Source organism: Oreochromis niloticus, linkage group LG16 (genome assembly GCF_001858045.2).
Source record: "Oreochromis niloticus isolate F11D_XX linkage group LG16, O_niloticus_UMD_NMBU, whole genome shotgun sequence".
In the NCBI taxonomy this organism is placed as follows: domain Eukaryota; kingdom Metazoa; phylum Chordata; class Actinopteri; order Cichliformes; family Cichlidae; genus Oreochromis; species Oreochromis niloticus.
In genome coordinates, this window is record NC_031987.2 from 1,808,851 (window position 1) to 1,833,025 (window position 24,175).

The following is a 24,175-nucleotide window of genomic DNA, read 5'->3' on the forward strand; positions in this document are numbered from 1 at the left end:
TCTGAGCTGCAGGGCAAATGTCCATATTTATCCAATCAATGCTACGTCAGCATGTTGGTGGGGTCTTTGAGGATGGAGGCAGCTGTGGACTGATGGTAGATCCTCTGCACAGAGGGCGGTGGAGTCCTAATGATGTTTTTGGCAGTCTTCAGCACTCTGTGCAGGTGCAGTGGTGTTACCGTACCACACGGTGATGCAGCTGGTCAAGATGGCTTCGACCATGCAGCTGTAGAAGCTCCTCAGTCTCTCCAGTAAATGCAGCCATTGATGTCCCCTCTAAACCAGCTGTGTGGTGTTAAATGTTCCTCCCTGCTCAGGTGTGTGGAGTGTCCATGTTTGTAGTAATGTTAGCTGAAGTTACCAGTCCTGGCAGACTGGGGCGCAGTGTGTAGACAGTTTATGGATGGGTTTGTGTGGAACGACCAAGTCAACAAAAAGCAGGGACAGGCTGAAGATGGAAGCATCAGAGACACAGCGCAGAGATCACCCAGGGATGTGATCTGGTCCTGCTGCCTCACGAGGGCTGATCTTCCTCGGTGCTCTGAATAACTTGTACTTATAAAAACTGTTTGAACCGATGATCATGGAAATGTCTCCAAGAGACTTTCCCATTCTGTGTGAATCTAAAACTGTCCTTCACGCTGTTCTGTCAAACAAATCATTCTTCTGCTGCACACCGAGCAGAAAGAACCCTGAGAACCATTTATTAAAAGGTTTAAGAGAGTTTATGTATATATTCAGTTTAAAGGATGATGATAAAAGAGAGAAATCAAAATCTCTGCATTTCTCTTCCATATCGAGCTTTTATGTCTTCTTGCAAGCCAAGCACACGTTGTGCCCTCAGACTCCACAGTGTACACTAATGAGTCTGTAGGGAGGAACAGCTGTCCTTTAAGTGAAAGCCTGACCGAGGCTGAGCTCTCTGATGCTTTCTCATCAGCACCAGAGATGGAACCAATAACTGCCATGCTTTATCACCTGGAGGAAGCGAGAGGACGGACGTGGCTGTTGATCAGAACAGGTTGGTGCTTTATGTTGCACACGTGAAACATGCAGCTAAATATAAAATATATATATAAAGCATCATTTCACAATATTAGTCCAGCTGTTTCGTTCAAATACTTAGAATGAAACAATTGATCAAATCATTGATTGTTCATTAATCCACAGTGCTGGATACTGGATGGTTTCCTTTCACAGTTTTGTTTGTTTGTGGCAAACTGCATTACATCCTAATATCTCAAATAACATTAATAATAAAATAATATTCTTCTAAAAATAGACACCAGATAAATAAAATTAATTGATCGATTGTTAATAAAACAATGACTTTGTCACTGTTGATCGTCACCAAAACATCCGCTCAGCTGCTCACAGTGAATAATATATAATTTATAGTTTGCTCTATAAAACAGCTCCACCTGTTTCGCTTGGCACAGTTTTTAAACCGATCTCTCAGGTTTGCTGAATATTAGTCTTTAGCTTATTTGTCAGACGTGAAGAGCAGCTGGATGAATTTCTCTGTTAAACAGAGCTTTGATGTCTCTTCACCACATTCATGTTATTTTTCCAGAGTCAAAGTGTCGCCGTGAACAGACCAACATTAGCCAAATGGACCATTTAAAAGTTGTCAGCCAGATGTTAAAGTAAACACTAAAGCAACAAAAAACATCCAGAGAGAGATTTTATCTGATAGTTTCATAAAACAGGCAGAAATGGAGAAACATGTTTCTATCTGTTGTAATGGTTACACACGTTTGTATATTTGTTTGCTTTAACCTTATATTTAGTGCCTGTGGGTTGTTTGAGGACTCTCATAGTTCCCTGAGGGAGGCTGTACCTCTAAAGTCTGTCTGATGGTCAAATTTCGGATAGTGCCTGCAGCTGCAGCCCTCTTATAGTTGTGTGGAGATGCAGAGGGAACTGTAACTGTACATTGTTGTGTGAGTTTCTGGTGTTGTCACATTGTTTATATAATTATGTCTGGACATCAATGGTCCTTCAACATTCACACGTCCATCACTGAAATCTTAAAATGCTAATAAACTCATCCCACACTGGTTGGAACAGCTGGACTTCTCCTCTCACTGTATACATATATACACAATAAATCATTGTTGTTATGTTTATCATAAACCTAAATATCGTACTACTGCTGTCAGCCCAGTATGTGTGGTTACCAAAGTTACATTTATGCTGTTCTAGTCATTCATTCATAAATATGATCCGTGGCTGTTTCTGTGTGTTTGTGTTTATAAGAAGTCTTTAGAAAGTCAAACAAACAAATAATAACAAAAGAACTGAATTACAAACACAATAACCAAGAAAATAAGTAATGAAACTTAATCTGACCAAACAGCGTTTCTCCTTTTACTCTAAAGGAATATTTTACAGATAAACAGTGAACATCAGGGCAGCTCACCGTCTTGCTGTTTGTAACGGTGGGAGATGAAAACATTAGTGGGCTTCTCCACCCCCAAACTGAGAAACTCCACAGACTGTTTCCCATACTTGTGAATCTTGAAGACCTCGTGTTTTAACCCAGTTCCATAAATGTAGTCCTCAAATATATCGATTCTGTACGGCTGGGAGATTCCTAAACATCCAGCAGAGAAAAGAAGGCAGATAAAATCACACCTGCAGCTTTGGGATTATGAAAGTTTGTATCCTGAGGTGCGCGGATGAAGGACGACTGTGTGTCAGAGGATTGGTGCTAACAGACATTGTTTAGAACCTTAACCTTGTGCCATATAAAAGCAATATTAATCTGGCAATTATTTGATAAAAAAGTTGAGAAAAACAAAGCGAAGCATGAAACGTATTTGTGTAGATGAAAACATTTTCCATTTGTGTTTACCGTGTCTGTCGCTGATTGTCACCAGAGGGTCCGAGCCATCCAATCTCATGCTCCCTATCTGCGAGAGCTCAGGATCAGCCCAGTAAATACGCTGGTTGAAATAATCAATGGCCAGCCCTGTGGGAGGATGAAGGTAAGAGATTCATTTACCTGACAAATTACACAGAGATCACTGTGGAGTCCCTCAGAGGAGGAGACCTTAAGGTCAGGACGGTTACAGACCAGCGTTTCTCCTTTGGATTGTTTCTATTCACCAGCTTGTGTTTAAAATCCTGAGAAATAACGTTTTGATCACAATGAGCTATTTTACAATTTCACTGTTTCCCAGAAGTCTGACTGTATAATTGAGCACCTGGCTGCAGCATTTAAATAGGTGTGCATTTTTCCACTGATGATGAATTCCTCTTTGTGCGACCAAGACAGATCATTGCATCCTTGAATTTAAGGAGGCCAAAGCAGCTCTTCAAAACTAGATCAGCACTAAGTGCTTCCCTACAGGCATACAACACGTCCCGAGCAGCTGTGCGCTACTGCGTGTGCTGCTTTGGATATATTTAACTTCCATTTTATTCTTTAGAATAACAGACAGTCTGCATGCAGAACTGTATTTCATATATAACTGCAAACGTCACGTGAGGCTGCAGGCGAGAGTAAACACGTCACCTTTGTGTGTGTAAGTGTTACTTATGTTGACACAATATTGTTACATATTGTTATTTAATCAGACTCAATAACAAACACACGTGTTTATATTGAACCTCTGCTATGTGGAATTTGCATGTTGTGCATCAAATGTGTTTTACTGCTTTGGTGTATATGTACATATATCAGCCCAATCACACTGAGCTGTGTTACTTTTTAGTCTTTATTTTTATGATAGTTCAATCATTTCAATACCTGGAATATAAATGGTTATTAAATATAATAATTAATTAAATAATTGATGGACAGGTATGACCAGACATGTCAGAACGCACACAGTTCATTCATAAACTCCCAACATTAAACGACTTCAAAAATTAATGATGAACTTTTTAAAAACATTCCAATAATGTGGTTCAACAAAACTCAATGTGAAGGGAAAAAGGAATAAACGAGCGACCCACCAGTGGGTCTCCTCAGGTTTTTCTCCAGCAGCACTCTCCGCAGTGAGCCATCCATGGCTGATTCCTCTATCTGAGAATGATCACCGATTACGCTCCAGTACATCATTCTGTAAGGAACCACAATCAGCTTCTTGTAAATGCATTTAGTTTTACAAATACATGCTCGGGATCACAGCTACTGCAACCAGCAGTGTTTGGTCTCATTTTTTAGTTAATATGTTTTACAGTTATAATAATATTAAAAAGTAAACAGGTTATTTTTTACTACAGCATCAGAAGTTGAGACGATGAGGAAAACCAAAGATTCATGAACAGAGCGACGTTTCACAGCTGTACGCCGCTTTGTTGTTGTTGTAACACCTTTGTTGGAGCAGGCGAGTTTAAGTGATGTAAGAGGAAATGTAACCCATTAATCTGCTGAGCTGAGTAATTAATAACATGCGTACTGAGTATTATGTAATGTGAAATTGATTACATTTTCTAAAACAGCGGCTCATTACCGGATTAAATAATGGCCCTCTGGCAGAAAAGCCTGTGAAGTTGAATATTCTGTAAGTGTGTACTTACCCCCGGGTGGGGTTGACAGCAATGGCGTACGGCTCTCCAGCTATATCAGTGATCAGGCGGGTGCAGTTTGGTCCTTTAAGTTGGCCCACATTTATGGAATATCGTAATTTAGTCCAGTGGGCTGTGTAATAACTAAACCAGTGCATCCGGGAGTGATCGGTCCAATAAATGTTTCCTGTAATCCAGTCAGCAGAAATATCTCGGGGTCGCCGGAAGTCTGAGCACTGCAACCGATAAGAGTCACAACGTCAGGCGCTCTGGGCGCTCGTGCATTCGCTGATTCAAATTTGTCTCTAAAGTGAGACATGGCAGTGCAGCAGATGAAACTAAAACACGGATTATTTTTAAACACATTTTTCTTTTACATTTTCTTCCTTATAAGCACAAAAATTAAAATACAATAAAAAATACTCACAATATTTCTGACATTTGTTTTGCTTTGACTTCTTTCCAGAGTGTCTTTGTAAAAAATCCCACCAGGGTTGAACTGGGTCGCCCAGATAAACTTTTGGTGGTGAAACAGAACATCCATCCCAATGATTCGAGCATTGTCCTCAATGTGCGTGGGCAGCCTGTATCCGTGGCTCTGGTTAAAGGGATACAGGAAGCTCCGGATCTCGGTATCGTTGGACACGTAGAACACTCGTTCCTCCGGTCCTGCCGTGAGTCGTTCATGTGTTAAAAAGTGAAACCATTGATTAAAATGACTCATGTCACCACAGTGGATACACTGAGTTTTCTTAGCATACCTCTTGCTACACAGTTGCCGTTGATCTCCTTAAAATTCCGGTCGCATGAGCATTTATAGGATCCTTTAGTGTTCACGCAGTAATGAGGACAAGCGTCAAACTGCAGACATTCATTCATCTCTGCAAAAAAGTACAGCCTCATTTATGATGCTGCACATGTAGAGTTATCACTTTCCCACATAACTGTGTGCATGTATGATATTTACAAACGCGTTATAAAGTCACATCATTCGTTTCCATTTAAGACCGTTTATTTCCCCAGCTGTGAAAGTTTTACTGAGGTTTGACTCACAAACTCACCTGCTGACACCTGGAGGTTTTTATGAGGACTATACCTGCTCAAAATGAGCAACAGGCACCAACCAGGCCGACCAGTTTCCTCTAAGCTAACTAAAGGAACAGATACTCAAATCTGCAGCTCAAATGATAAAAGCCAAAAAAGCCAAAAAAGAAGGAAAAAAAGCCATTTGATATTTTTTGTAAGTAAAATCCTCTCAAGTTTATTTATAAAGTACATTTTCAAACAAGGTGCTTCACAATGTAAAACGCCACTGAAGTAAATAAAATGCACAACAATGATGCAGTAAAATATAGAAAAACAAATAAAATAGTCAATAAAAACAACAGCAGCTAAGGCTGTGTCGGTCAGTGTGTGTTAAAAGCCAGGCCATAAAAACAAATCAGTGAAACTACATGATACACGGTTACCTTCACACTGGCCCGTCTTCTGATTCCTCTTGAAGCCAGGTTTGCACTGACATATAGAATTAGCATTGGTCTGGTTGCAGATGGCGTCCTCTCCACACGGATTGGTTTTCTTTCCACATACATCTCCACTGGAAACTACAAATAAAGGCAGAACTTTGATTACACATCAGCCTGTGCATCTGAGACACCTGCTGGGCTCCTTTCATGTGCAAAAGCCAAAGAAGCATCTCCATCTTTTATAAAGCACACAGCACGCTGCAGGCACGGGCGCGCACGTATTAACATAAATAACAAAACATTCTGTCCAAAATGAGGGATAGCTTCGCTTTCTGATAACATCGCGGTGACATTTGATGTGTTTGCTTGTGCCGTACTTACATGCCTTGCAGTCTTGCTCATCTGAGCCACCGTCCCCGCAGTCACTGAACAGGTCGCACTGCAGCTGGATCGGGATGCAGCGTCGGTTACTGCAGGAAAACTCTGTCTTCCCACAGGGCCGAGGTCTTCCAGCCACGACCTCTGCTTCAGTGCACACAGACCGAGAGCCGACATTAGCTCATGAGAAACAGCCTATCCAGTTACCTGCGTTTGACTTGCTGAAGACACGAAGTCATCATGAAGTCAGTTTAGTGCGGCGTTTTTCTGGGATTACTACTTTGATTTCTATAAAACGATGACCCAGAGTCTCTTTATTTGCTGGCAAACAGTTTTGCAAGTGTTTAAAATAAATCAGAGAAAGATCTTTTTGACTTTATTTGTTAATTATTCACACTAAAACTTGTTGACGTGTTTCACACGTTTTGCTTTTGTTTTAATAAACGGTTTCATCCTCGGAGAACATAAGAAAAAGTTTGCCATCCTCCTCCAATAACAGACAGAGATAAAGAATATCATACTGCGATGAAGCCATGGATGAGGAGATTAATAGGATTAAGCTCAGATTGAACAGAAGGATAGAGGGCGGAAGCACAGAATTCTTAGAGGTAATGAAGTGATGGAGGAGATGGATCAGTGTATCAATGGAAGCAGAGAGGGAGATGAATGGAGGGCAGGAAAAATGAGCGAGTGATGGAGGAGAGCAGAGATGTGTCCTCTCCTTCCTGTCTGCTCTCTGTGATTATTCACACAAAGCTGTGAGGAGGAAACAGGCTGGCAGCGCTCGTGTGTTTGGAAAGCATTTTCATTTTCACCACAAAAATCAGGAGGAATAAATTGTAAACTGTGTTAAGTGCACCAAACGTGGCTCCCGCTTAACATGCAGTCGCAGTCCTTTTTCTGCCTTTCAGATTCATCTGCAGCACATTTAGACTCCTGGTACTCGAGCAAAAGTTCCAAACCTGTGTTTGCAGGTTTGCACTGCACGAGCACACAGCCTCACACCCGTGTAGGACCAACGGGCCTCTGGTGCTCAACGAATATTCAACGTTCAGCTATTTTAGTCAAACAACGTAAAAGAGAAAAAAGAAATCTCCGTCATTCAACAGTCACTAAGCGGACGCTGCTTCCTTCTTGGTGCTTCTTTTTCTCCCAACTCCAATCATCATTCTTACAGAACAAAACGATATTTGTGCTGCTGCGTATCAAGGACGGCTGCACCGGGGGCGCTTTTAACCTTCTGCACTTAATTTGATGAATAAAGCGTCGTTGAACTTTCACACAAATACTGCTCGAGGCATCATTCGGTCCGTGCTGGTGCGGTTTGCGCTCACCACACTCTTCTTCGTCCGAGTTGTCGCCGCAGTCGTCCACTTTGTTGCAGACCTGGTCCGTGCGCAGACACACGTGATCGTTTCGACAGCGGAACGGCCTCGTGGGAGGGCAGGGAAGCTTCGCTGGAGGACAAAAGACACAAACAGCTAATGGAGATGTCTTTCAATGAAACTATAAATAAATAATAAGTGCATGAAATCTTTTATGAAAAGACAATGAAACATTCCCTCACGGGAGATCGAAAAGCAGAGGTCTATAAAATATGCATCGTCTGCTTCAAAGGAAATTCTTGTGAGTGACATCTCAACCCACCACACATGTCTACGTCCTCGTCAGAGTTATCTCCGCAGTCATCCTTGCCGTCGCACACCCACGTGTGGAGTTTGCATAAGGTGTTGTTGCAAATGAATTCATCAGCTCGGCAGAAGAAGGCTGCTGCAATCGAACAGTGCAACAAGACTTTTAGCGCCTCAAACACGCCAACGGTAAAAAAAGTGCATTCAAAGGAGAGCAGGACTCATAAATCGCCCATTACAGGATTCTAATAACAGATAACATCATGATCCTGACAATGTGGATCATTCCCACTAACAGGAGCAGAGCCTGCTTCTATTCCTGTCTGTCTCTCGTCTCTGAGCTCGTCTTCTTCCTCTCTGCCGTTTCGCCCTTTTATCATTAAATGCTGAGCAGCCGCTCACATCAATTCTCTGTTCAAATATAGAAAAATGAGACTTTTTTTACCTTCAGACATCACCTGTCACCGAGGTCACGCTGACACCTACCCTGGCCGCAGTTTTCTTCATCGCTGTGGTCCATGCAGTCCAACACGTCGTCGCAGCGCCAGCGCCGAGGGATGCAGTGGGCCCGATTCAGACACAGGAACTCGTCTTCTCTGCACTCCTTCACGCAGCCGATCTGTTAGCAAAGCTCTCATCAACATAAAGACTGGACAAAGGCAGCGTCTCCACATATTAAAGGCCAGAACTGCAGAACCATGAAGGCTAATGCTTTATCACCCCAGGGAGCCACACGAGCACAAAGGATGCTACATGTCTTTAGTTTGGGATCCTTTTTATCTCGAGGACCTCGACCTAACATATGCACAACTCCGTATACAATCATGGAATATCTCTTAACATGCGTTCCTTAATGAGCGCACCAAACCCTCAAGGATAAAACTGGGAAAAGGTCACACGTATGCCACACTGTGACAAAGTCATCACTGAGAGCGTTTATGTCATCTGACTGCACACAAACACAGACAGACTTACATTTCCTGGAAGCACAGATGGAAATATTAAAGGCTTCAATCATTTCACTCCAGAACAAAGAAGTAAGAGAGTTAAAAAACATAAAAATACATCATGAGTTTTAGTCTTTCTCTCTGTTCCATAACTCATAAAGACACCATTCACTCTTTTTCTCTGCGTGTTTGTTTATCTTCATCTTTACGGCCGACTTTCATCCACAAACTGGGAAACGATAAAATCAAAATTTTAAAAAAGAGTCTAATGATTTGAAAATATTTAATGTTGTTAGAAACGGTACAAAAATGGGGCTTTTTAAAAAATGTGATGGCAAAATGCTTCAGAAAAGCTGAAAGAGCATATTTTCCAAATGTTTTCCCACACGTGAGATGAGACGTCAGCTAAACCATTGGTTTGTTCTAAGATGAGTTCAGCTCATTTCACACAAACACCACAAACCATCACGTCTACAAAAAGCACTGATTGGTCCTCGGTTCATGCACGAAAAGCAGCTTTCTGATTACTTACTGCAACACCATATTACTACAGTTTAAGGTGGATTGTCTGACCTCATCCGAGCCGTCCAGGCAGTTGTCGTGTCCGTCACAGCGCAGGCTGGCCGACACGCAGCCGCCGCTCGTGCACACGTACTCGTTGACCGAGCAGGACGGCACAACTACAGAAGGGAAGAGTGTGTTACAGGGACGACTCACAGAGATGAAGTTTGTAACACACATGTGATTCAGCCACGATCAGAGTTTGAGTTTCCTCCAGTCACAGGTGGATCTGTGAGACTGTTGTTGGTTGGAGACAGCAATGACCTCACAGAGTACACTCAGCGCTTCTCTGAACTATTCACAGTGAAAATAAAACGTTTCTTTGACCTACAAAAGAATAATAACTATAAATTGAATTCTTCACGCTTGCAATACAAACAATATTGTCGACAACACAGGTTGCACAAGAGGACGGCTCTGTCGTTCAGTGTGTGGTGGCAGATTTCTTCACCTGTTTCCTGGCAGTTTTTTTCATCTTCACCCATCTTGCAATCTTCCTGGCCATCACACATCCACTTTATCGAGATGCACAGGTTGTTGTGACAGCGAAACTGGTCATCAGAGCAGTGTGCCTCACAGCCTTTCTGCAATTAAATACAGAGAGACATCAAGGACACGGACACCTACATGTCCAACGTCTAGCAGCCTGAGTGCTTCCTGTAAGGACCGCCCCCCTGCTGAGCGGAAACAGAAACAGCATCATACATAATCCACAACGTAGCACACAGGATGCTAAAACAGCTTACGCAGAGGATGTTGTCACAATCGGTCACAATGAAGGAAGTAACGAAGGGCTGACAAACGCAGTGATGAAGAGAAATGTTCACATGAACACAAACGGACCTACACTGTGCAGCGTCCCCGACGCCACGTGCACGCTGTGGCTCAGGAGGCGAACCACGTCTTCAAACTGCGTCTGTGAGCACAGAGTGAGGACTACACGTGTGGTTTTAGAAAAGAGCTGTTTAAAAGTGCATGCGGTTTATAGTGCAGAGCACTTTAAGTGATCGATATGACTACAAAGCGCCGTATAAATGCAGTCCATTACAAACTAATGATGTAACCGCTGTTAAACACGCTTTCCAGAGCAAAGTCTAGTGCTCAGTGAGGCTTGAAAGGGACCAACAGGTGAAGAGGCCTTGCTTTTTATAAAGTGTTTAAAAAATGATTTACATTGATTCCAAAGCAGCCGGCAGCCTCTCCCAATAAGAAAGAAATAAAAACAGAAATAAAGCCTCAGAGGTTTGCCCCGTTGGGACTGAAAATAAATGCATGCACTTTTCTTAAAAGCAGCTAAACTTCATGATGCATTGAATCCAGCATGAATGCAGCCAACATTGTTCTTCCCCACATTTATGTAAACACAGGTGGGCACCGAGCCACACAATGGCTCCTGTGAATGACTGAGTTTAATAAGAACTGCTGATTGAAAGGAAACTTTCTCTCCTCAAACTATTTGACTGCACTGACCCACAAAGCTGGTGCCGGGGAGCCACATAATAAAGGGTTAATTAGGGTTGCACTGGTTTGCATGGAGGAGGATTATATGTAAAAATTGCTGTGCAAATGTTGAACAGAGCAATAAATTAACAGGAATAATGAATGGTAATAACAAGGCTTTGTCCTTGAATTATGCATCGTTATCACTGATGGGGCATTTTTATGTGAATCCCACAGAAATCTCTTTACGCCATGAAATGCCAGATAAAGCCACATTTAAGTTCTTCACACATTACCAGAGTGAAAAATTCTGACAGAAATTTGAGACATGAAGCATCTTTATGGACAAAACAGTCTTTGTGCTGCTGAAAGGCACGGGGATTAGGATTTACAAAAGGAAACGAATACGAGGCATTTCATGCACTAATGTACTTGAAGGTGCAACAATTCATCATGGCGATGCTTCCTGTCCAGCATTGTTTTGGAATATAGCAACCATGACGAGGAGATTTGGATCAGCGCGGTGAATTATGCCCACAATGGGATTATTTTCTTTGCAGGCGCCAACATAGCCATCTAATTTCAGTTCTCTTTTCCAATTTGGATATTTAATGTGTGCTTGTGCTGCACGCTCAGATAGTGACAGACATTTTCAAGGGATCAATTGCAGAGTAAATTACACTATCCATATGCTATAATTTGGCTCATGTACACTGTGATTTGTACGCGTTAAGCCTCTCTATGTCCTTTTGTGTGTCTACAATAGCACATTTATGTGACCTGTAATTTTTATTTGACTTATTATTGACCTCCATCATTTGACAGCATTAGCTAACACTGATATGATAGAACCCACTCACGCCTCGTTAGCAGCACAATTTATAATAACCGTTGAACATGAACTGATAATTAATAATGCCTGGTGTAATGTAATTACACTATTATGGTAAATAATACAGTAAATGTGTGTTTATTGATTTAATTGGTTTTTGTGCTAAAACTGTGTTTGATGCATGGCTGATGAGCTCTATATATGTGGTAGAGTTAGTAATTACTACCAGATGTTATTGCTGTGTAATAAAGGTTTCACTGCAGGTGTCCTTTAAAGTTTAGAGTCAGCAGTAAACCAGGCGGCTAACAAAACTACAGCTGGAAATAAAGTGAACAGAGAATCAGTCCTCATATGCTCGCATCTTAAAAGTCAATTAAAACAAGTGACATAAACTTCTAATAACTTTAAAAACATGTAACTGACCAATGCAGTTTAGCCAAAAATAGCCAAACATGCGATTATTCATTTGCAAATATGTGTTAGGTGCAGGCTGTGTGCAGACAGGAATAGGACCCAAGGTGCAGACTCCGGAGACCAAAGGTGAACTCAAAACAGCTTTAATACTGAACTCAAAAAGGGGTAACATAACATGACTGGAAAAAATCAAAATAAACTTAAACCAGAGGACTAACAGAACACACAGCATAGTAAACGGTAGAACGCGACAGAGAGCACAGGAAAACACAGGGCTTAAATACGCAGAGGGAGTAATCAGGGAATGGGCAACAGGAGGGAAACACAGCTGGGGCAAATCAGGACTAACGAGACAAAGAAGCGTAAACTGAACACACTGAGAAAAGACAGAGACCTTCAAAGTAAAACAGGAAACACAACACAGACTGAACTTACAGACACAGACTGACTGGACACGGGGATATAGCAACTAAGGATACACAGAGACGCGAACTAGACAAGGGGATACAGCTGACAGGGGAGACAGAGCAACTAGAGACGACAGAGACAAAAACCATAAGACAGAACTCAAAGAAACCAAAGACTAGAAATTATAAATAATATAACAAACTCAAAAACCCTGGGTCAACGACCCAGGCCTCCTAACAATATGCACATATTAGTCAGTTTCTAATGTCGAGAGCAGAGGGACAGAGAGGTTAAAGTCCCTCCGGCTTTCACATCTCAGAGTAAAAGTGTCACGATCCTGCTTCATCTGACCCAGCGTTTTGAGTTTTTATATATTTTGATGTTTATGGTTTCTGTTTAAGTTCATCAGGTTCTCTGAGTTCATTTCTATTATGCCGAGGTTGCTGTTACAGGTCACTGTTTCTTCTTCACCCCCTGTGTTTACGTCTCCCTCGCCCTTCACATGTTTCATGTCTGTGTCTCATTATGTTTCCTGTTTTATTTTGAAGGGGTCTGGTGTCCCATGTTCGTTGTGTTTAGTTTCACTCCCCTGTGGCGTCATTATGTTTATTCTAATCAGCTGTTTCCCCGTGTGTTTCCACGTCATCACCTCCTGTGTGTGTTTAGTCTGTGTGTTTCCACTCGTTCCTCGTCTGATCGTCTGCTTTGTTTCCAGGTTTACAGATTCATGTCAGGTCTTCAGATTTCTGGGTTCCTGTTCTTGTTCTAGGGTTTTTATATTTAGCTCACCCAGTTTATGTTATTGTTAGCTTTGCCTTTCGGTTTTGTGCTGTTTACCAGCTGCTTTCAGTTCATATTAAGTCTGTTTGCACGCTTTGTTTGGGTCCACTCTTCACACTCCGCATAGTCTGCCTCAACCAGACTGTGACAAAATCGTCTGAACATCCAGCCTTATGTGTTAAAAATGAGCTTTTCCATCTTTGCTGAGATATAATCAAAGTACAGGTGTGATTAGTGTGATAATGTAGATGAGTTTGTGTGTGTAGACGCGGTCCAGCTTTGACCTTGGCAGGTGTGTGTGGGTGGCCACAGGAATGTAGGAAAGTCTGGAAATGTGTCAACAGCCCATCACTAAAGATTGTAATGGTTAAATTCATAATTAACATGTGACTGTGCTGATAGTTAATTATGCTTAATACTGATCAGAATATAACCAGGTGTATCAGCGTTGCACTGCCTGCTGGGTAACACCCACAGGATCAGGGTTGGGACTTTTTTAACAGCTGATCCTGACTTCCTGTATTGGGTTGTTGGCCCCACAGATTAAAACTAATATTTCCTCATTTTATGAACAGCAAAAAGAAAACAAACTAAATATATTAATGTTTACTAATAAAGGTTCATATAAACCTCATCTGAATTATCCAAGCAGTCGTAGTCCCCGTCACAGCGGAACCGGGAGGAGATGCAGTCGCCGTTGGCACAGGCAAAGTCCTTGTGGTTACAGGTGACGGGCTCTGAGTAGGAGAAAGACACAAAATCAACCATGTGATTCTTTCCCCAGCGTCACTCTCAGCAAACTGTCATCAGCCAAACGCTCCGTGTTTAGGATCACACGCTAATGCCTCAGCAAAACCACCGTTTTATCTAATTAGAGTCATTTTGTATTAGAAGTGGATGAACTGGCAAATCTGATCAAGATGTAAATACATTCATTTCTACTCTGACAACAAGCAGCGCGCTCTCTGAAGCCAAAAATCTCCTATTTGCCATTTAGTGCAAGTCCGTCCCCGAGGACGATATTAGGACGCAGCTAAACAGCTGCATCAGATCCTCCGCCTGGGCCCTCCCCCTGTTATCGTGGACTGTTAGCTAACTCTGGGCGTGCTGTAACCCAGACTCCCAGCAGGCATTGCAGCAAAATCTGATTTGCAGCCTCTCTATTGTCTCTGAGTCCACCTGTTTAATTCTGCACCGTCCAACACTTGACTGGCTTTTATTTGCATTTTAAGTGACATTAATAGGTATGGAGAATAAGCATCTAATAAATCACATACATTATGCACACTCAGCAGAGGCGCACATATAATGTGCAGACAAAAGCGTTCCCCTCACACAGGCAGACACCAGGAAATTTAACAAGCTGGGTTTCCGGCATCAAACGTAAATAAAAAGTTTTCTCCCAAAAGTGATGATGAATATCCAAACAAACAAAAAGAAGAAAGAACGTGTGGCTCACAGAGAAACAGCACAGATAATAAGAGCTTCCTGAGATGGGCCTGGATGGTTTGCATGTGTGTGTGTTGGACAGAGGGCTGGATGAGTCACCGGGAGCAGCAGTCAGGTGTCCCCAGATAACTGCATTTCTTCTGAATATCCGTGTAAAGTGACCGTCTGGGATTCAAACGAGCTCTGATCTTCATATGAGGCTCCAGTACAGACAGCTGGTACTGGTGTACTGGTCCCAAATAGCTCTCTACAGGTGTCACTGTCCCAGTTAGCCCTCAGGATATATAGTCCTGCCTTTTCTTTGTGCTTGGTTGCATTCTCTGCATGTGCTGCTTGGTGTTTGTGCAGGTCTCTGTGCCTTTCTTTGGATTTGATCCCAGGCTGTGAGAGTTTACTCCTTCTGGATTATAATGTTTATTGTGTTTTTGGACTTTGTGCTTCTGGGAGTTTTGTGAGCTGTTGTCAGAGTTCTCTGCCTCCTGCGTCTGGATCCTCTAAACCTACAATCCACACAGCGAAGGATGAGGACAGGTCATTCCACGACACCTCGGGTTAAGGTCAAGCCCCTGTGGCAGCAGACCATACGAGAACTGGACGGGCAACCAACTCCTGTCATTTAGTTCACTTTGTCACTGTGATAATAGAAAATAAAAGTGTGCTCTCACTCTCACACACAGAGAAATCTTAGATTACAGACAGAAGCATTTTCTCTGAGTGCAGAAGGAGATCGATGAACTCGAACAGCTGACTGTGAGAGGACAACGTCCTCAATATATTTCCATTTTGCAATTTCGAGCTTTAAAACCGCTGCTGATGAATGACCTCTGGGAGATGTGCGGGGTCCTCGTCCGTCTGCTCAGCGTCCTGCTCATTCGAGTTGCTCCTCTCGTGGATTACAAAATTCCTTCAAGCTTCTCGATGGTCATCAGGAAGCAAAGCTGCCCACAAACCTGCTCCACAGGTCAGATTTTATTATTTGTGCAGCGGTTTTTCTTTGTTTTAAACTTTAATAGCAGCTCTGAATTCCTGTGTGACCTGCCTGAAGAACACCGCCTCTCCAGCTCTGTCCTTTTGGGAACTTTAGATGTGCCTGAGGTTCCTTCATGGCTCTGTCATTTCCTTTATTGTTTCCTCATAACGGGATAAAGATTTAATACCTGTAGAACTGTCTGCAGGTATTCTGATGTTTCTCTCGATGTCTTTTTCACAAGTTTCCAGCTTGCATGTTGTGCTGTCGGTATGATCTTTGCAGGAAGCCTGCTACTAGCGAGAGTACTCCTGAAACTCTGCCACGAGGAGACAGTTGGTGCTAATATGGATTGATGAACACCCGGGTCTTTGAAATGCTTCTGTAGGCTTTTCCAGCATCGCCATAATTCTTCTTCTGACATCCAAAAAAAGTAGTTGACATCAAAGCCATGATTTATACCAACGTGGAGCAGACTGAGCAACAACAGTCATGCTTTCATTTAAAGGAGAGGACATCTTTGCATTGCACACTTTCATTTTGACCTCTGGCACACCTGAAAGCACAGCTTAGCTGTGGAAGACGTTGTTAGCGCGCAGGCTCACTTAGCTTCTCAGTCAGTCGAAGCTACAGCTGTTTGTGTGCTACTCGTACAATCAGATGATTCAAATTCATTTTAACATTAAGTTACTATTCTGTAGTAAATGTTCACGATCTTAGCTGTGAAACTGGAAAACTAAAGTGCTGTAACTGAAGGGAAGCGGTCAGGTACTCACTGCAGTTCTCCTCGTCTGAGTTGTCTCCACAGTCGTTCTGGCTGTCACACCTCCAGTGGTCGGGGATGCAGTTGTTATTCTCGCAGCGGAATTCATGAGGTCCACAGGTCTTTTCATCTTTTTCGTCGGGAGCAAACAAACACCAAGATGAAAATGGCTTCAAAGAGCATGAATATTAATACTGTGCTCGCTATCACATTTTCAGCCTGCAATCACGGCTTCCTCTGGGTTTCCCGACACGGAGTTCAAATCACGGTGCGCACTCAAGAGGCGAACGTACCTGACTGTGCCTCCAATCCCAACAAACGTGTGACAGGAAGTTGGCAAAACCGAGCGTTCTTTGAGAAAACACCAGCGACAGCTGCTGAACGACGCGGCTTTAGTGGGAAACCAAACTCGCCATGTTTCAGTTCCTCTGAGACGTAACACGAGCCAAGACTGAATCTGATATGTTCAAATCTGTCAGAAGCTTCGACATTGCTCTGGATACAAACACTCATTTCACCAGAGCAGAGAGGAAACGGATCCACAGGTTTTTTTCGTCATGAAACGTCTCAGCAGGAAGTCACTGAAATATTCAAAGATAGGGAAACAATTCAGAGGTGAGGCTTAAAATGCCTCCCACACACGCAATAAACAGCCTTTGAGAGTTCAACCGAGTGTTGACTCTTTTTTCATTTACTTTTGTGTTGGTTTTTGGAAAGACTCTGTGCGCGTTTGTTTATATGAAGAGCAGCTCGCGGCTGCTGTTTCAGAAACGATGGAGGGCTGAGAGTTTGAGGCTGAAATGAAAGCAGACGTCCAGCTGTTAAACCTTAATGGCCAAAGTAAAATTACTCAAAATATCTGCATTTATTTTTAAAAGAAGAACAGATGCGCTGACATTTCCTCCAATAATGCTTCCTCAGAATGGCTCTGCAAAGTCAAACCGAGAGCTTCTTTTTAAAAAGTCATTTCTGTGCAGACATCGTCAGGGATAATGGCCAAGGTAACGCTGTTATCAGTTAGGGAAGAGATGTGTCAAAAGAGGAGGGTGGCACATTCTGCCTGGATCTCTTTCCAACACGACAGCAGGAGGAGAGAATCAGGAGGGAAAGCTGAGTGCAGCAGCAGAGGACACAAGGCAGCCATTCATTAGGAAGTGGCTCAGTCACTTACAGCACATAAAAGATGTGACACGAGGAAAAAAGCTATATTTCCCTGTTAAGTCAAGCTCATTACCAAGTTAACAAGCAAAACTTCCTTAAAAAGTCTGAGGTAATTCAAAGTGAAATTACATTAGCTGCTGAGTAGGATGGTGCCCACCGCGCGCTCTGAAGTGGTGAAAAGTGTTCAGGTGACACCGAGGGGCAGGTAATACAGGCTGAGAGGTTAAAGCCATCAGTGAAGTATACAAAGTGGCAAAACATTAATTGGGCATTACTTCAGGGAGTTCTCAAGCTGACATGAAAAGCAGAAAAGCTGGAAATGAAACGAACTGTAATTACAATCTGCTGCGGAGCGTTTGAGGCATCGCACGTCGAAGCACGAAGGCATGATGAAGAGGAGGATAAACAGTTCACTCTCATCCAGGCCAATCACCTGTGTCATCGCAGGGATACGGCCGTAATACAGGAAATGATGCAATACGCAGCATTTCAGAGCTGCAGCCAGAGGCAGATGGTGCAGTTTTATTTAACTTGTATATGTATGAAAAACATAAATGCAGCCATGAGAAGCCATCTCTGCTGTGTGTGCTCCTGAACTGGGAGCTTTGTAGCAGGCTGGTGTCATTTACATATAATTTAATAAAGGTAAACACAGACGGTTGTGCATAATGACAGCGTGCTCTGGCGAGGCCCCTCTACAATCACACAGCGCAGATTTATCAGCAGACGCGTCCAGCTGCCTTCAGATGGCCCGACGGACGCTGCTGCTGCTGCTGCTGCAGTGAATGAGAAGCTTTTCATGCTTCGCAAAGCAGCTGTGCAGATGAATTTATAGATCATCGCAGACAATTCCTCCTTTCACATATTTTATAGTGAATTCAAAGTGAACACTGGCTGTTAGGTGAATCATTTAAATGGAGAATTTGCATTTTAGGCATTACTCCAAGTAGTAACACACTTATTGTCAGCACAAAGATTTGAATGAGCCTCACATCCAGCCTCCATCCTAAGTGAAAGCACAAAACAAACTCCGGCAGGTCACTGTAAATCCCGCCGTAACGCTCCGCAGACGGGAGCAACGCCTCAAACCCACATTAGTCTGTTTCATGAGGTCACCGTGAGGACTGGTGGAGTTGTAAAACAGGAAAATATCATAGCTTTTACAGGGAACTGTTCCCAGGATGGCATTTGACAGATTGACAGTAGCTCAATTTCAAGTTTATATGACAGCAAAGATTTTATTTTGTCGTTTTATTGATGTCTATTATTCACTCACGGTTTAAAATGGAACACAACGCCGTCCTTTCAGATCTGCAAATTAAATTAAAAGCTTGATGAGAACTGATTATCATTTCCCTCAAAAGGGAGACGAGTCGTGATTGATTAAGATTCTGAGACAAAAGCGATGAGATGAATAAGAAAGATGCATCCCAGTGCAGACAAAACACGGCTAAAAGAGCAGCTGTCAGCTTTCATCATCTGTCACGAGGAAACAAATGTTTAATCTTCGATCATTTCAGAAGCACCGTTTCTGGTTTTTCATTTATTTCCTCTTTCAGACGCACGTCATGCAGATTTCACAGCGGTGCTTTCACCTGCCCCAGCCCTGCCCTGGGCTTCCAGCACGCCACTGACAAGACACTCACTTTGATTTTGTAATTGTGTGCTAATATTCACGAGGAACGTCGGGCACGCCGAGGTCGTGATGCTCAGCTCTTACTAACAACAGGCACGGCCGTCTTTCTCGCTCGGCCCGAGTAAAAAAAAAGAAAGAACTAGAAGCAGCGAGTGAGAGCGAGCGAGGCCGAGTGAAAAACGAATTCTGCCACCTTTAACGGAGAAAGAGGGGATTCTGGTTAACTCACCACAGTCCGCCTCGTCTGACCCATCTGCACAGTCAGGGTCCTCATCACAAACCCACAGTTTGGAAATGCAGTGCATGGAGGCTTTGCACTGGAACTGGTCTGGGGAGCAGGTGCTTTCAGCTACGGAGGGAATGAAGTCGTGTGAAAAAGAAGAAAGTAATCCGGACATCATATTATATTTGTAGAAAAAGCTGCAGAAAAGGGGAAAAATGCAGTGCTTCAATAACATCTCCTTCACACACATTTTCAATCTAGCGAGGTAGCAGCAGCCTCTTGTTATAGAGCCTGACATTGTTTCAAATGGCATTTTAATTTCAGCGGTGTCGCGTTCCTCACAAAAGAGTATTCAAAACCACATCCAATCACGCTGGAAGTCTAAGAAAGGCCTGAAAGTAATTAGCTTCACTTTCATTAAGTCTCTCTTTCTCCTCCTGACTTTCTTGCATTTCTCCCCCTCCTCCCCCCTCCACCCCCCACCCCTCCTGCAATCACATGCAAGACAAATGTGGCAATCTGAAAGAGTTGAATAGGGTATGATATTCTGATGAGTTACATCACTGCAGAGAAAATCTCTTCTTATCCTCTGCGTGATTCAATATCTAATCCCTTTTCACAGAAACAGGTCATAACAAGGGTTGTCTGTGGAATACTTAATGCAGACTATGTGAAGTTAATGGCTTCATATATTCTGTCCAAGCACAGAAATACACTAACCGCACTGAAAAAAGCACAATTAAAGTGATTTTTGTAATCAGTTAAATTATACCTCTGAAACAGAGACGCCAAAATCCTTAAATCGTCTTGTTTTTCAGCTTGTTTCTGCAGCGTTAGGACGCTGATCAAGTGAGGGATGCACGTAAGCTTCCCTCAGTCTAACATCCTAATTAAGCCATTCAAGACAATGAGTCTAAACATAATAACGCTGAGCCTCACGGCAGTCTGTCTCATCCTCTCCGTCGCCACAGTCGTCCTGGCCGTTGCAGCGCAGGTTAAGAGGGATGCACTTCTGTTTGCCTGTGCACTTGAACTGGCCCGACAGGCAGATGTACGTCTCTGAATTAGAGCAAAGAAAGAAGCAAGAAGTACGAATTAAGCAAAGCGAAACCTCAGTTTCAGACTGACGGGCAGTAACTCAGCAGACAACAGCTCAGTTTATCAAAACGTCTTTAATTATGAAGCAAAGATTTTGAAGTACCGCCGTAAAAAAGTGATTTTATTAATAATTTAGTCTATAAAACGACACAAGCTGATGGTGACAAACGTTTGTTTGTCAACAATGCAAAACACAAACATACTCAATTTACAAACGGAAGAAGAAAAACAGAATTACAACAACTGTGAGGCTGAACCCAGCAGTGGCCTGAAATTCCTATTAACAAATAATGAACAATTTATCACAATAGTTTTAATTAATTTTCTGGTGACCGACTAAACTAATCGCCTGATTAAGTCATTATTTCAGTGCTAATAAGTACTAGCCAAGAAATGCCAGCAAATAACAGAAAGGAAAAAATGCTGCTTGGTAACGAGCGACACAGGAGCGCCGTTTCCATCCTTACCACAGTTAGCTTCATCTGTGTTGTCGCCACAGTCGTTCTCTCCGTCACAGATGAAGGGTGGAAGAGCACAAAGGCCGGTGCCACACTGAAAACGCCCAGGCTGACATTTGAATTCAGCTGTTGAGGAAATATGGTTCAGTCCATATACAGTAACAGTTTAACTGTAGCAGCCTCAGTGACCCGAGTGTCCTTACTCCCAAATCAATGTTGCTATTGCTGAAAGCTCACTAAAATAATGAGGTTGGCTTCCTCTGGTTTAGTGCGGCTCTAAAGCAACCTTGAAACAGCACGGCACTCACGGCAGTCGGCGGGTTCATCGGAGCCGTCCCCACAGTCATCCACGGTGTCGCACTTCCACCAGAAAGGGATGCACTCATCTGTGCCGCAGCGGAACTTTCAAAATCAAAACAACACAGAGCTTAAAGTCAGTCGGCTCTTCAAAGCTTCAGAGTTGAAATCAATACGCAGACGTTTCCTCGGCCCTGAGGTGCATGTTCGAAGAGGGAAGCTTACGAGAGTCAGGCAATTTGTCTTCACGGGAAAAATCCTGATCAAGACAGAAGGAGGAAGAGTAACGGCGCTCACCTGACTGGACGTGCAGTTGGAGAGGCAGGTTTTGTTGTCGGCCGCCAAATAAAAATTCGTGGGACAGGCACATTTGTGTTCCCCGCCGGGGGACAGGAGACACAGGTGGCTGCATCCTCCATTCGCAATCTGACACTGGTGCTTGGGAACTACACAGAAGACAGAAGCACGTGAACGAGTTCAAACCGGATCACACAAACCGCTTTCCTCTGAAAACTACAGGAGCGCACGGACACCGCTCGGCACCGGAGGACAGAATGAATACGAGCGCCAGATGGACTCCATACCTTCAGGCTGGCGCAGCGAGTGGTAGACCTTGATGGATTTGATGGCTTGCCAGGAGTTGAGGAGCTCGATCCCTTGAGCGCCGGTCGTCTTGTGAGCACGTCGCAGAGATTTGGACTTCCCGTCAGTCCAATAGACAAAGTCCTCAAACAAAGTCAGCGCCATTACTCCTTGGATGTGATCGTAGGACACTGGAACGGGGCGAATAACCACAGCGGACCTCAATTACTCTCTGTCCTATTCTACGTAGCAACTGTGGTGCTGCTAATCATGTAACACAGTGTGAATATTAATCACTGACATCAGTGACAAACGAGATATATTTGTACTATCAATGTCCTCATTTAACTTTCAGTGAAGAAATAAGCAGCTGTTCTTTAACCGAGCGACACCTTCGTCTCACCTTTGCGTCTTTGGGCGCCATCCATGGTGGCAAACAGGATGTGGTTGTCGTCGGCCCAGTAGAGCCTCTTGTTGGTATAATCGATGGTGAGAGCTGTGGGGCTGTAGATCTCTGTGTCAATGATAACCGTCTGCCCTCGGCCGTCCATGCCGATGCGCCCGATGTGAGGAGGATCACAGCAGTCTACCCAGAAGATGTACCTGGTCAGAAGGACAGCACAGTTCAAAGAGCTGTGCACGAGCCCAGGCAGAAGGGCAGCTCTTACTGGCATGGTAGCGTAGCACACATGGTGATGAATGACGGCCATAAAAGGGTTTTACAAAGATTGAGATAAAAAATAATCAATAATCAAATTCAATGGGAGAACAAAAAAGTGTGTGTGCAAGACACAAATGCATCTTCCAATTTAAACTTAATGTGAGAGCAATCATAAAAGAGCAACATCCTAACTGAAAACAGGGAGCAGAGGATCTCACACCTGTGCAGCTGTGACAATCCTGATCAGATATCCATTACAGTGCAGCCGCGACATGCTTACCCCGTCTGGGGGTCCAGAGCGAGATCTGTCGGGTTCTTGAGGCCTGAGCTGATCAGCACCGTAGGGTAGAGTCCGTTGGCTTTGGACACTTCCATCGTCTTCTTTTCTGCGTCGCACCAGTACAGATTTTTTCCGATCCAGTCCACGGCTAAGGCACTGGGCACCGCTGTTCTGTGGACTATCTGGGAGCAGAGATTGAGAAAAATTAATTTTGGTGCATAGGTTTGTCGGCCGCATATCTTAGAAGTCATTAACATTTTCTTTCATGGATGAATGTCAAGAAATATATTGGATTTCAGCTGAACTGGCACGCACTATTGATAGGTCAGTCCGCTCAGTTTTAATAGAAATAAAAAGAAGAACTGTGTGACTAAGAACCCATTTTCTAAATCCCACACACGCCCTTCCACAATAGGGAGATATTTGCCCTCAGAAAGGCTTTATCCTCCTCTTCTTCAGGACACATTTAAACTGTTCTATTGTATTTAACAACTGTACACACCCAGAAGTAAAATTAGTACTATTGTGGTTAGTAGGACAGATTTGTTTTACTGTTTGACTGAGAAATGCAGCATCATTAACGGGCAGCAAATACGGAGCAGAATCTGAGTTTAATGAACAAAACAGAAAGTGCATATCTGCAGCTACAGAACACTGATGGGTTTTTAAATGACCTCCACATACATCACTGTATTCATTTCAGAAGGTGATAGAATCTGCAAAATTAGGACATCCAGTAAGTATGATGGCTTTAAAATGTGCTTCCTTTATTATGGTGTTAATGAGTTCACAGCCCGGGTTTGTTTTTGTTCAGAGAACAGTGTACTCGGTGTGTGGACTCAATGGTTGCATATTTAATGGGGCTCAGGGTCCTGGTATCACCTGCTCTGCACCACATTACCTCCCATAGACTCTGTGTAAAACAGTAGCTACTATAAATTTCGAAGTCTTGGATCTGTGTGTCTTGAAAGAGGGAAAGAAAATCATTCTTGATGTTAAACAATGCTGTGGCATTTCTACAGATGTTTTATTGAGTTGGGAAAAGTACTGCAGTGTGTAATAAACTGTTAAAAGCAGTTCAGCAGTGATGACTTGCTCTACTTGTGCTATTGGAGGTAAATGCAGAGAAACAATCCTTCAACTCTATGCAAACCAACAATTAATGTCAGAGCTGCACTTTTCTATTTGCCATCAAATGCATGCATGTGTAAGTGCAGCAGCAGCT

The 24,175-nt window shown here is 43.1% G+C and overlaps 1 protein-coding gene across 7 annotated transcripts in view; it reads right to left on the reverse strand.

The window, feature by feature from the left end:
* The window catches only part of lrp1bb (low density lipoprotein receptor-related protein 1Bb), a 255,940-nt gene that overhangs the window by 19,386 nt on the left and 212,379 nt on the right, over positions 1 to 24,175 (reverse strand). For 5 of the 7 annotated variants that reach the window (XM_019353129.2, XM_019353128.2, XM_025903733.1 and 2 more), the window contains 23 exons: positions 22,951 to 23,132; positions 22,413 to 22,612; positions 22,012 to 22,200; positions 21,725 to 21,873; positions 21,439 to 21,532; positions 21,140 to 21,256; positions 20,514 to 20,633; positions 19,581 to 19,700; positions 16,568 to 16,684; positions 14,006 to 14,112; positions 9,953 to 10,085; positions 9,514 to 9,620; positions 8,480 to 8,612; positions 8,010 to 8,132; positions 7,697 to 7,819; positions 6,366 to 6,509; positions 5,988 to 6,122; positions 5,280 to 5,399; positions 4,946 to 5,187; positions 4,531 to 4,754; positions 3,964 to 4,070; positions 2,858 to 2,974; positions 2,423 to 2,596 (listed from right to left, as the gene is read on the reverse strand). In XM_019353129.2, the coding sequence (XP_019208674.1) occupies positions 2,423 to 2,596; positions 2,858 to 2,974; positions 3,964 to 4,070; positions 4,531 to 4,754; positions 4,946 to 5,187; positions 5,280 to 5,399; positions 5,988 to 6,122; positions 6,366 to 6,509; positions 7,697 to 7,819; positions 8,010 to 8,132; positions 8,480 to 8,612; positions 9,514 to 9,620; positions 9,953 to 10,085; positions 14,006 to 14,112; positions 16,568 to 16,684; positions 19,581 to 19,700; positions 20,514 to 20,633; positions 21,140 to 21,256; positions 21,439 to 21,532; positions 21,725 to 21,873; positions 22,012 to 22,200; positions 22,413 to 22,612; positions 22,951 to 23,132 (3,277 nt within the window). The remainder of the gene's footprint in view (positions 1 to 2,422; positions 2,597 to 2,857; positions 2,975 to 3,963; positions 4,071 to 4,530; positions 4,755 to 4,945; positions 5,188 to 5,279; positions 5,400 to 5,987; positions 6,123 to 6,365; positions 6,510 to 7,696; positions 7,820 to 8,009; positions 8,133 to 8,479; positions 8,613 to 9,513; positions 9,621 to 9,952; positions 10,086 to 14,005; positions 14,113 to 16,567; positions 16,685 to 19,580; positions 19,701 to 20,513; positions 20,634 to 21,139; positions 21,257 to 21,438; positions 21,533 to 21,724; positions 21,874 to 22,011; positions 22,201 to 22,412; positions 22,613 to 22,950; positions 23,133 to 24,175) is intronic. The other 2 variants (XM_025903732.1, XM_025903731.1) reach the window with 2 other exon arrangements.